Source organism: Natator depressus, chromosome 1, assembly GCF_965152275.1.
Source record: "Natator depressus isolate rNatDep1 chromosome 1, rNatDep2.hap1, whole genome shotgun sequence".
Lineage (NCBI taxonomy): Eukaryota > Metazoa > Chordata > Testudines > Cheloniidae > Natator > Natator depressus.
Genome location: NC_134234.1, coordinates 33,978,123 through 33,991,815, shown reverse-complemented (window position 1 = coordinate 33,991,815; position 13,693 = coordinate 33,978,123). Strand labels below are relative to the sequence as shown.

At 41.1% G+C, this 13,693-nt stretch overlaps 1 protein-coding gene across 1 annotated transcript in view; it reads right to left on the bottom strand.

Moving 5' to 3' along the window:
• The window catches only part of DYNC2H1 (dynein cytoplasmic 2 heavy chain 1), a 389,779-nt gene that overhangs the window by 56,974 nt on the left and 319,112 nt on the right, over positions 1 to 13,693 (bottom strand). The window contains exons 84-85 of the mRNA XM_074957219.1: positions 10,812 to 11,021; positions 905 to 994 (exon numbers count right to left, since the gene is read on the bottom strand). Coding sequence (XP_074813320.1) covers positions 905 to 994; positions 10,812 to 11,021 — 300 coding nt within the window. The remainder of the gene's footprint in view (positions 1 to 904; positions 995 to 10,811; positions 11,022 to 13,693) is intronic.

The window sequence follows — 13,693 nt, the reverse complement described above, 5'->3', positions numbered from 1 at the left end:
ATGGTACAGTCCTTTAGAAAACAAATTCTCTGAAGTCACCTCATAACAAGCATTAATTCAACAGACTGAAGAACAGCATTTATTGTCCAATTATATTTTTTCCTTGCTGTTTCTCTCAGAGCAAGTAGCACAGAAATTAAAGACAAATTTGCAACTAAGTAATACATTCAGGAACACACCTAGGACAAACAGATGTAATCATCCACCCTATTCCATGAAATAAAACAGCGTGTCTTCAGAAACTCACTGCATTTAAAAAAAAAGATTATTGGGTTGTGAAATCTATTTCATGCTTTGATATGATTGTCTAATTTTACTTTTTTATCCTCCTGTCCCAGACTCCTTTCCCGCAGCTCATTCACCTAGTTCTCAGCGTATGAAGGAATTTTAATTTGCATTCTAACATAAAAGTTGACTATTTTTCAAGAATGTGGTAAAACTGCATATCAAACCATACCCTAGTTTCACTGGCAACTATAATGAAGTCTCATAAGGGACCATCCTTTCTACATATAAAGGTTCAGTTTTATTTCAGAGAGCATGGCATTTAGAAAAACAACAGGAGTTCTACAAAGACAGTAAGAAAAACAAAGATCTTCCTTCCTTCTCCACAGATCCTGAGTTAAAACTTTGATTGAAATTCAGGACAAGTTAAAACTGCTGTAAAAGTGAACAGCAATGTTACTGCACTCCGAAAATAAAGTTTCAGGGTTTACTGGGACAAAAATTTGAGGTCCTTATGTTGTACCTCCATGTTTATGGTTTTTAACATTTAATTATTTACACACAAGTTCTAAATCTCTCTCAGACAGCAGCTTGGAAGGCCCTACTATAGAGAAGTACACAGTATATTGTGGTATAAAAAGCAGTAATGTTCTGAAGTTAACTGAGTCTTCTACTTTACCTGGATAGCAAGTGCTCGAGCTACAAGCCCTCTGAGGTATTGTAAAGGATCATCTGGGCCTTCCCACTTACTCTGCCATGTGAGGGGACACTGAAATAAAAACAGATTAATTGGCTATGCAGTACAATTCAAAACTACAGGTATTACTACTGTTTTAATGCAACTATTTGTATTACATTTAATTATTTGGAGACTGAGTGTAGTTTAAAAAGAGAGCGAGTGTCACGATCTGAGCATACAACTATGAATTCCCAGCTCTAATGCAAACTCCTTACATGGTGCACAGACACAATGGTGACAAAGGCCATACAGAGACTCTATTTAACAGATAAATGTGACCTACCACGAGCATTATCCTTTTACAGTAAGGACAAAAACATTAACCGGAGTGACACAGGAGGACTTTACTTGACAGGAGTGAGGTTAGTATTAACCAATGCCTGTAAAGTGGTGTGGGTCCTGATTCTGCAAGGTGCTCCCCCTTAATTAAATGGGAGTTGAGGGCACTTGGCATCACACAGGAGGTGCTGAGCACCTTGAAGGATCATGCCCTTGAAGATTAAGGGCCAGATTTTCAAAAGAGCTCAGCGTCCAACAGCTCTCATTGAGAACAGCATCAGCTACTACATGCTGATGACATTTGAAAGTCTGGCCATTAAAGCATATAAGAAAGGATGACACTCAAAGTGAACTAAACAGTGCTAACTTTCACTGAATAAACTTCATCTTAATACAAATAATAGAAAAACTTTGGGTCTAGAGACTTTGGTAACATTTAAATAGACCAACAAACAAAAACAAGACAAAGAAAATAAAGAAAAAACATTATCTCTGTGGATGCTTTTGCTTAAAAAGCATGACTTCTGAAAGACAATTATAAAAAAATGGTTACTTGCCCGTTTTGTTGTTCTTTGAGATGTGATTGCACACATGTATTACACTCAGGGATGTGTGTGTCTAGCGCGCCAGAGCCAGAGAGTTTTCTGCAGCAGAACCAGTCAGAGCAGCATATGTGCCCCGCACACTGCCGTGGCCCCTGCCAAGGTTATACAAAGGTGGCAATGCCCTAACCTGGCCTCAGATCCTTCACATCGAAACATAGCAAAACCGGATCCAGGGGGGATGGGTCCTGGAATACCTGTATGCTACAGCATCTCTAAAAACAACAGCTGAAAAGGTTACTTATCTGTCTTATTTCTTCTTCAAGCGGTTGCACAAGTATGTTCCACTCAGGTGACTCACAAGCAGTACCGTTAGGTGGTGGGGCTCAGTGTCTACTTAAACATGGCCTTCCCAAAATTTGCATCAATCTTTGAAGCAGTCGTGATGGTATAATGATGAATGAAGGCACAGAGGACCAAGTGGCAGCCCTATAAACATCCAGTATTCAAACATCCTTTAGAAAAGCCACCAACGTAGCATGAGCGTTCATTGAACGAACCAATAGTCTTTGTGGCAGAGGGGTATTTGCCATGGTAATACAGGAATTAATCCATCCAGACATTGTCTGTGCAGTAACTGCTTGACCTCTCATTCTATCAGCATAAAAAAATAAAGAGCCGGGGAGAAAGCGTGTCCAGATAAAAGGTTAATGCTTACATTCCATTCAAAGTATGTAGACATTGTTCATCCTTATGTGACCGTGATTTTGGGAATAAAACATGGTACATATATTGTCTGGTTCCAATGAATAACTGATACCACTTTGGTTAAGACCTTCAGATAGGGCCTCAAAGCCACTTATCTCTGAAAAATACCACTTATGGCAGGGGTGGCCAAACTTACTGACCCTCCAAGCCACATATGATAATCTTCAGAAGTTCCAGAGCCAGACGCACCTATCAGGGCTTGGGGCTTCTGCCCTGTGGCAGGGTGGTGGGGCTAGGGACTCTCGCCTGCAGGCACTGCACCCCACCCCACTCAGTTCCCATTGGCTGGAAACCAGTGCTCAGGGCCAGGGCCAGGGCAGCGTGCGAGCCCCGTGGCCCCCCTGCCTAGAAGCCGGACCCGCTGCTGGCCGCTTCTGGGGCACAGTGTGGTGTCGAGACAGGTAGGTGCTAGCCTGCCTTAGCTGGGCAGCACCGCCGATGGGACTTTTAATGTCCCAGTCGGGAGTCCTGACCAAAATGACTCAGTGCCTGACATGCTGCGATCCAGTACTGGGTCGTGACCCAGTACTGGGTCATGACCCGAAGTTTGAAAAATGCTGATCTAGAGAGAGAGGCTCCATGTTTCAGAGCAGCTCAAAGTTATCAGCAGCAGAAGGGTCCAGGATGCCCCAGAGGCCTCTGATCCCAGTGCAAAGAATGCTTTGTAGTGGTGTGGAAACTGAGGCACGGAAATGTGTTTAGGGTTTATTATTTTTGTATACATTTGTGTATTTCTCATGCTATTAAGTAAAGAGCAATTTTTTTCCGAGTCTGTGTGTGTTATGTAGTACAGTGGTTCTCAAAGCCAGTCTGCCGCTTGTTCAGGGAAAACTCGTGGCGGGCTGGACCAGTTTGTTTACCTGCCGCGTCCGCAGGTTCGGCCGATTGTGGCTCCCACTGGCTGCGGTTTGCTGCTTCAGGCCAATAGGGGCTGCGGGAAGGGCAGCCAGCATGTCCCTTGCCCCGCGCTGCTTCCCGCAGCCCCCATTGGCCTGGAGTGGTAAACCGCAGCCAGTGGGAGCCGCAATCGGCCAAACCTGTGGACGTGGCAGGTAAACAAACCGGTCTGGCCCACCACGGGCTTTCCCTGAACAAGCGGCGAACTGGCTTTGAGAACCACTGATGTAGTATACCTATCATGTGCCCTTGAACAGTTAACCAGTGGATTCAGAATGCCCAAACTGACGGAGTTCTGGCAGAGAGTGTGTTTAAACTTTGGGGAAGTTTGGGGAATCAGCACTGGTCCAAGGAACTAGACTGCAGAGGTCTCATCTCTCAGGAGGGGGTACTAGAAAGAAGATCCCAAGGTAGGGGCAAGGCATGGATTCTGTTCAGACTCAAGGTTTAAATCACATACGGATTCAGCATCTGAATCAGTCCTTTGAATATCCAAAGACAGATTGTGAGGGTACATTTTCTATTTTTTAAGGCACACAAAATTGTAAACATTTGCTGGCTAAATCAATGTATTACATTCTCTACTCTGTGTATTAAAAAAGAGACTCTACTTTGCAAAAGTGTCATATTCTTTTAGAGATGAGTCAAAACAAAATCTGTGATCTGGGTTTAGAATAGAATTTGTGACTTCACTCCCTTTTATAATGTGATGTATTTGAGTAACTCAGACATCAGAAATATTCCAGTCCGCTGTTAAGAGTTCTGCCCATTAGAGAGACATGAAGCCTGGGTTGGGCTTATTTTTTTTATTAAATATGCTCCTCTTTCACTAGTCAAGTTGCCCCTTTATTCTTCTTAATGGTGTAACTAAAGCAGCCACAATGGCTGGTAAAAAGCAACACACTTTTGAATTTTGATTTTTAAGTTAAGCTCCCCCTTGCACTCATCCCCAACCCTGTGTCTGGTGTCTTCTCTTCTTCCATCATATTAAGTCTTATGCAACCTGGACTGGAAACTCCTTGTGGCAGTGACTACAAGTCACAATCTGATATCACTTACACTGGTGAGAATGAGTTTTACAATTGAGATGAAAATTGTCTGTGTCTTATTTGCCTGTATAGTGTCAACAACATATTTAATGCTGTTTACATTAACTACTACTACTACTGCAACTAATAGCAGTAAACAATTAAGTATTCCAGAGTTTGCCTTTATTAACAGGTCAAAGCATATTCAATTTATAAGTCATATTCAGATAATCTCTTAAATTACTTAGCAAGGAATTCTTACATCTCGGTAAGACATTATACATTTTAGATTTAAGGTTTTTATGAGAAGTGGAGACAGACTGGACTCATCACACATTGCCCTGGGGTATTCAGCTGCAGTAATCGTGTTGTCTTCTTCAAATGACATCTCTGATGTGGACATTATCAACCATCACCTTCCATCTTTTGAAGTTGCAACAGTGTTGGAAAACTTCCACTCTCCTTTGGATATCAGTCCGCCTCATGACATTTCTGACATAACTGGCACTCTTTCTTCCTCTTCCTGGTTTGCCTGTGATCTTTCCTGATGTCATGAGTGCTGGAAACATGTCACTTTGTGATCAGCAAGCTATGTGTCCAAAAAAGAGGTTATTCTTTTATCTAGGGTCTCAAGTAATTGTACTCTTAAAATTTATCCTTCTCAGCACTCCTTCATTTGTAGTTTTAGTTATCCAGCTAATTTTTAACATTCTTCTATTACACCAAAACCTGAATGTTCTGAGTCTCCTCCAAGTGTCCTTCTTAAGCATCTGTCCCTCACAGCCGTACAGGAGAGCTGAACATATGTAGCACTTCAGCAATCAAGTGCAAATATGCACTTTTAACCTTCAACCACACAGAAGTTTTGGAAGTTGTTCTTCATCATCTCTTCTGTTTCTTGTTATTAGACTCCCTAAATAGGGGAACCTATTCACTTATTCCATCATTCAACCATTGCCTACCTTGTGCTCACTTATTATAAGACCTTCTCTTCCTAACGTTGATCCTCATTCTGTATTTCTTGCTGACACTGTTTACAGTAATACACAAGTTCTGAAGTTCTTCCTTAGTTGAAGCAATGCAAACTAGGTCATTAGCATATCTTATGTTGTTGATCTATATGCCATTGACATGTATGCCCTAGTTGGTGTCTTCTAAACTTTCCCTCATTATAACTTTTACATATATGTTAAATAGTTGTGGAACTAGAAAGCAACCTTGATGGGCACCTGAAACTGCAATACTCATAGTTCATAGTTAATTTGGATTGCGGTTTTCTGTCTCCAGTATAGCTTTTTATTAATTGTATATCTATATGAGAGTTAATATTACATTCTTCAAGAGTAAGAATAATCTTGTCATGTTGAAATTTATCAAATACCTCTCATAATCTATGAACCACATATAAATTTCCTTTCGCACTTCTTCCATGCTCACAAAAGATTCTCAGGGCAAAGATTGCCTCCCTCTTGCCTATTCCTGGACAGAAACCAAACTGACTGCTACTAATTCTGTCTCCAGATGGAGAGGTATTTATGTGCCAACAATTTTCAACAAAATTAAGTGTGTGGCTTATCAAGCTTATAGTTTGCAGTTGTTCACATTCTCTAGCATTAATCACCTTTGGTAGAGGAACAAAGACTGACCTCTTAAAATCCTCCAGAAATTCTCCTGGTATGTATGTTTAAAAAAGCGTTCTAGCATTTCAATTGCAATACCATCCTCCTCAGCCGCTTTTCCTCAGTTTATGCTTTTTAATGTTCTTTCTAGTTCCCATATTGTAAAATGTGTTGCTTTTTCTTCTCCTCTTTTGATGTCTATATGTCCTAATTTTTCAAAATCATCAAAAAGTTCCTTCATGTATTCCATCCACATTTCCAGAACGATGATGTTTTCATAGCATAGCCTGCCATCCTTAGTTCCAATGCAGCTCAGCTCTTATCTTGACTTCTTTATTTGTCTCATAATTTTTTGTGGTGTTATGAATCTTTGTAGTTCTTTCTGGTTTCATATTCTTTGATTTCATCACATCATAACTATGTACAACCTGCTTTTTTCCCCTGTGTCGGGTTGCTCTACTTACCACCGGATGGCCCACCTTCTGGTGATTCTGGGGATTAGCTTGGTCAGGCCATCACCCCATCCTGAGGTTATGCCCCATCAGTTTCTCCCCTGCAGCCCCTCTCTTGCTCTCAGGAGCTGCAGCTGTCCTCTTTGTGACTCAGCCCTCCGGCCAGGTCACTATTGTAGTTTTCCATCCCGGGGGAGTGTATCAAGGTTCCTGCTCTCCAGCAGTCTCTCAGGAAGTCTTCTGCTTCACTGCTTTACAGTACCACTCCCACAGCAGCTGGCAGTGGAACCTGGGCCTACCCTCTACTCTGGGTTCTAGCTCAGAGACCCTCTACACAACAGCTAAGGTCCGTTCCCTGCAACTTGCTACCTTTCCCTGAGCTTCTTCCATATCTCCTGGCCCTCCCCACTCCTCTGTTGAACCTCCTCCCAGGGAGTAAGTTTAGGCAACTCATCTCTGAAGCCCCCCAAACACACTTCCCTTTTCCCAGGAAGTAACTGCAGACTCCTTCCCTGAAGTCCCTTCTGTTTCCAATTTCCTGTCTTTTGTAGAAGCCCCGCCTGTCCCTCACAGGTGAGCCTCTCTCTAATTAGCTGCCTCCAACCTAAAGCTCCACCATTTTCAGCTTAATTAGCTGATTGGCCCACCTGGCCCAAGTCAGCTCTTGCAGGGCCAGTGTGGGAAGCACACCCTATCAGATCCCCATACCCAATCTTCATGAGTATTAAAAGATATATACCCTTTAATTACACAACTGAACATAAAGGTGAGGAAAGGCTCTCAGGTAGTTAGCTAAGCCAGTGCAGAAACAGTGCATCAACAGCTAGTCAGCTCAGTACTTAAGTTAGGGAAACCAACAGTTTCTAGTTTTCCTTACAATTTTTTCTACACTATGTTCTTTATTACTGTCATGATTTTATGCTATTTTTAAAACAAAACTGCTTGCAAATAAAAGTGGCAAAATCTAAATGTCAGACATCTACAATTCTGAATGTAGGACCAATGTAACTTTCCTGTGTTAGTACGGTACGTTGACTATTTGTGAATGCTCACTATTTATCCAACAGATAACAGGCCTTATGCAGCTGTTACAGTAGAGCATATTAATATGCACAGGTTTCAAGAGTCATTTTAAAAACCTTTTGGAGTGAAAATTCTCCTCTATCTGTTTTGGAACATGTACTAAGCACCTATACTTTACAGTTCTCTTTATAAAACAAACAACAAGATACTACATATCACAGAAAAAAATGAGGAAAAGAAAGTAATTTGGGATTCTATGTATAGAAAGTGAACCTATTTAACTATACTAGTTTCTAAATCAATTTAGTTAAATCAGTGCAAACCCTGTGTTTGAATTGGTTTAAATTAAAATTGGTTTATGTTTACTTTATAATGACTTCCCTTAATTCATAAACAAACCAAACAGCTTCAAACCATTGAGGAAAGTGAACTGTCAGTTGGTCTAAATAAGCCATCCAACCTAGCCCAAATGCATCCTGGACTATTTGTGTTGATGAAGACTGGTGGGAGCACAGAACCTCCAAAAGAAGACAGAAAGTAACCGCTACCACCATAAAGTTCCCAAAATGTCTCGTGGAAAAGACAAAGACTAAATTATGTCTCATGGTCTGATAATCCATGCTCAATTGGCACGGAGGTAGTGCTATTCTAATATGTGCATTTGGGGAGACAGATACAACAGGTTATGAGCCAAAGTAGTCTTGGGGGTTTGGGTCTGGAACAGATGGGTCCTAAGGGATTTAAGCCTGGAATAGAGTTTGCTATGTTCTGTTTAATACTTCTGATCATAAAACCAAATCCCAGAAAGGGGGTAATGTTTAATTTGTACAAAGTATACATTGCCTTTTGCTGTAGCAGGACCGGCGACTCCCCCAATGTACAGGAATTCATTTAACCAAGTAATAATTCCAAATATTTTGAATATTAATGGACTGTAATGCAAAATGCCTGACAAAGTTGGCTGAAGTTTTTACTGAACATTAGAATTGCTCTAGATTAAAAAAAATTTCTTACTGTTTATGGACAGCAATGCAAGCCTTATTTGGTTTGAGTTGCACTAATCTGTACTACATAAGCAAAGGGTGCCAATATATACAGAGAACTGTTGTATTTACCACTGTGAAACAGCAAAAAAATAGAGAAGAGGCAGCATTTTATACTAAAACATATTTCCTGGGATATCCTATTAGCAAAATTATTTCCAATATGTTTTAGTTGTAAATGCAAGTTTCACTAAAAGGGGTGTGATGCTGTATGACTGAAATATGACCATTTATATAATTAATATTGTCACTGTTTAGACAACTGCAACAAAATTTGTACAAAGTATATCATGTAAGGTGTCAACAGAAGCGATATGATTTTCTAACTAAAATTATCCTGTTTAAATCCATGTATCATCACTGTAGCTGAAGTTATGAATATTGGCTATAGATCTGTATCCCAAATGTGTTTGTTCCTACGGTAACACTCACCAAGTATAATCTACAGTGAAGCCAGACCTCTTTGTATTGATGGCCCATGAAAGGCAACTGACTCTCACAATGGTCCATAGAAGAAACTCATTCCGCCCAAGATGGCTCTTCTTGCAGACACCTTGGCCTGCAAGTGACCAATGGCGGCCTCTGGGAGTCAGCAAGCCATGTAAGGGCATGTGACTTGCTCATTTGACTGTGCACTCCATCTTGTGCCTGTGACTTTCCACAAGTAGACTGTGAGCTTTGTTTGGGACAGTAAAATTCCATTCACATGGCAGAGGATATAAAAGACCCTGAATCATCTCCAGTTGCCTCTTTTCTGCTCATATTCTCTAGACTATGGACTTACAACTAAAAGGAGCATTCAAATCTATGAACTGAGGACCTTCCAAGCTTTTGTTAAGTTACCAGAGACTTTAGAAGCCAACAGTCTGTAACATCACTGCTACAAACCTGAGATAAGAACTTTGCAATTATTGCATGTATATGATCTATTAACCATTTTAACTGTCTTCTTTTCTCTTATAAATAAACCTTTAGATTTTAGTTACTAAAAGATTGGCAGCACCGTGATTATTGGATAAGATCTGAGTTATATATTGACCTGGCTATGTGGCTGATCTCTTGAGATCAGAAGAACCTTTTGTTTGATGAAATTCGTTTTCAATAACCACTCATCATAAACTCTAGTGTCTGTGTGGTGAAATACATCCTGGAATGCCTAAGGAGATTGCATTTTTGACTTCTTGTTAACCAGTGTGATGAGACAGAAGTTTACTTTTGTTACTGGCTTGGTATATCTAATCATAGAATAACCACCAGTTCGGAGTGGGTCTGCCCTATTTCTCAGCAGTTTGACCTGAATCTGGCATCCTCAGCTGTGACCCACTGAGGCACGTTGATGGGGGTGGAAAACGATTCATACATTTTTAAGGGATAACACGAATGATTTCGCTTGTGAGATATTATGAGATTTGAGCTGGAAATGCTATTCCAGGATAATTAATTCTACCATCTTTGTATATCCTTCATAGAGAAAGATCAGCTAATGTGCATAATATGCTCAGAAGCCCCCACTGATTCTTAAAGCCAATATTTTTTAAAGTTTTCATTCTGAAAAGCCACAGTTATGTTTTCCTTAAAATAGTAATATTTGTATATTTCAGGATAGTTGAGTAGTTTGGGGGTTTTGTTTTACTATTTATCCTAATGTCAATAAAGAATTGTGCATACTCAGCACCTCTCAGGCCTTAGTACTCATCAAAGGTGCCAGAGTGATAGCCCTAAAGGTAGAATTCATTTTTCTGGGCATGATGGCTGCACTGCCAATGTCTTTAAACTTCTAGGTATAAGAAAGTAGCTCTGTTTTAATTCTTGGACTCTCTCTTTATCCTACTACTTAAGAAACCAATTAACATAGCAGTTGTTTGTAAGGCAGATAGCTAACCACTAAGCAACAGATCGACAATTTAGTACAAAGGGCACTAACAGTCTTTAAATGGTAACAACATTTGGTGCTAAAACCCTGAACCAGTTTTGAACTATAAGTGACCAGAAGGTGAAAGGTTCCCTATTTGATTAGGAATCCCCTGAAGCATCTAATCTACTCTTGAGACAATTTTAAACAAACAAACCAAACAAAAGGCGAAAAGTATATACGTATCTGAATTTAGCCGACTTTTGTTCAATGTCATAGTTACAGAGTAAGGATTTATAATGCTTAGTTAAGTGCATAATTTCTTTTTTCAAATATTAACTTACCTTCTGGTTTAATAAAGCACTTGCTAGACTTTGTACTTCAGAACTCAATAGTGAGGTGCCTCTGATGACTTTACTGAGAGCTGCAAGTGACTGATGGACACTTTGCACTAGGAGAATGGCATTGAATTGTTCAAGAATAATGAATGATAAGATTGGGGATCCTTGTTGCTCAGTAGGAGGAGACACCTTCTGATGAATCAGGTTGGAGTTCTAAAAAAAAGAACGTAGAATGCTCAATTAATAAACTCAAAGTGATAACTATATTATTATCCTACATATTGGTTTCTTTATACTCTCATTCATGATTATTTACTATTTGTAGTATAGAAGTCCATAGTAGTATTGTGCTAGGTGTTGCACAAACACAATGGTAAGAACAGTCCCTGCACTGAAGAGCTTACAATCTAAACAGACAAGGAAGACAAAGAGTGGAAAGAGAAACAGAAGCATACAATAACTTGCCTAAAATTATAGCAGGTCAGTGGCCAAAGCAGGCATACAACTTAAGTCTCCTGACTCCAAGTCCAAGGTCCTATCTGCTGGACTTTTGTGTCTTTTTAATGTGAGACAGGATGTACAGGACATATATTCCATTGTGTATATACAGTCTTATTAATATTTTTCTCTTCAGTATTTTTCTCTGTCACTGTATCTTTATTTTTTATAATACAATGAAAGGTTTTACTATGGAGATTCTTTATGACAATGTTAAAGTGAAAAGGAGTACCTGTGGCACCTTAGAGACTAACCAATTTATTTGAGCATAAGCTTTTGTGAGCTACAGCTCACTTCATCGGATGCATAAAGTGGAAAATACAGTGAGGAGATTTATATACACACAGACCATGAAAAAATGGGTGTTTATCATACACATTGTAAGGAGATTGATCACTTACGATTAGCTATTACCAGCAGGAGAGTGGGGTGGGGGGAGAGAAAACCTTTTGAAGTGATAATCAAGGTGGGCCATTTCCAGCACATTTCCAGGAGTTAACAAGAACGTCTGAGGAACTGGGCGGGGGGTGTGTGTGTGTTGAAGAATAGTCACTTTTAGATCAGAAATCGAGTGACCAGGGAGATTGAAGTGTTCTCCGACTGGTTTATGAATGTTATAATTCTTGACATCTGATTTGTGTCCATTTATTCTTTTACGTAGAGACTGTCCAGTTTGACCAATGTACGTTGCAGAGGGGCATTGCTGGCACATGATGGCATATATCACATTGGTGGATGTGCAGGTGAACGAGCCTCTGATAGTGTGGCTGATGTGATTAGGCCCTATGATGGTGTCCCCTGAATAGATACGTGGGCACAGTTGGCAACGGGCTTTGTTGCAAGGATAGGTTCCTGGGTTAGTGGTTCTGTTGTGTGGTGTGTGGTTGCTGGTGAGTATTTGCTTCAGGTTGGGGGGCTGTCTGTAAGCAAGGACTGGCCTGTCTCCGAAGATTTCTGAGAGTGATGGGTCGTCCTTCAGGATAGGTAGTAGATCCTTGATATTGCGTTGGAGAGGTTTTAGTTGGGGGCTGAAGGTGACGGTTAGTGGCATTCTGTTATTTTCTTTGTTGGGCCTGTCCTGTAGTAGGTGACTTCTGGGTACTCTTCTGGCTCTGTCAATCTGTTTCTTCACTTCAGCAGGAGGGTATTGTAGTTGTAAGAATGCTTGATAGAGATCTTGTAGGTGTTTGTCTCTGTCTGAGGGGTTGGAGCAAATGTGGTTGTATCGTAGAGCTTGGCTGTAGACGATGGATCGTGTGGTGTGGGTGAAAGCTGGAGGCATGTTGGTAGGAATAGCGGTCAGTAGGTTTCCGGTATAGGGTGGTGTTTATGTGACCATTGCTTATTAGCACTGTAGTGTCCAGGAAGTGGATCTCTTGTGTGGACTGGACCAGGCTGAGGTTGATGGTGGGTTGGAAATTGTTGAAATCATGGTGGAATTCCTCAAGGGCTTCTTTTCCATGGGTCCAGATGATGAAGATGTCATCAATATAGCGCAAGTAGAGTAGGGGCGTTAGGGGACGAGAGCTGAGGAAGCGTTGTTCTAAGTCAGCCATAAAAATGTTGGCATACTGTGGGGCCATGCGGGTACCCATAGCAGTGCCGCTGATTTGAAGGTATACATTGTCCCCAAATGTGAAATAGTTATGGGTGAGGACAAAGTCACAAAGTTCAGCCACCAGCTTTGCCGTGACATTATCGGGGATAGTGTTCCTGATGGCTTGTAGTCCATCTTTGTGTGGAATGTTGGTGTAGAGGGCTTCTACATTCATAGTGGCCAGGATGGTGTTTTCAGGAAGATCACCGATGGATTGTAGTTTCCTCAGGAAGTCAGTGGTGTCTCGAAGATAGCTGGGAATGCTGGTAGCGTAGGGCCTGAGAAGGGAGTCTACGTAGCCAGACAATCCTGCTGTCAGGGTGCCAATGCCTGAGATGATGGGGCGCCCAGGATTTCCAGGTTTATGGATCTTGGGTAGCAGATAGAATACCCCAGGTCGGGGTTCCAGGGGTGTGTCTGTGTGGATTTGTTCTTGTGCTTTTTCAGGGAGTTTCTTGAGCAAATGCTGTAGTTTCTTTTGGTAACCCTCAGTGGGATCAGAGGGTAATGGATTGTAGAAAGTGGTGTTGGAGAGCTGCCGAGCAGCCTCTTGTTCATATTCCGACCTATTCATGATGACAACAGCACCTCCTTTGTCAGCCTTTTTGATTATGACGTCAGAGTTGTTTCTGAGGCTGTGGATGGCATTGTGTTCTGCACGGCTGAGGATATGGGGCAAGTGATGCTGCTTTTCCACAATTTCAGCCCGTGCATGTCGGCGGAAGCACTCTATGTAGAAGTCCAGTCTGCTGTTTCGACCTTCAGGAGGAGTCCACCTAGAATCCTTCTT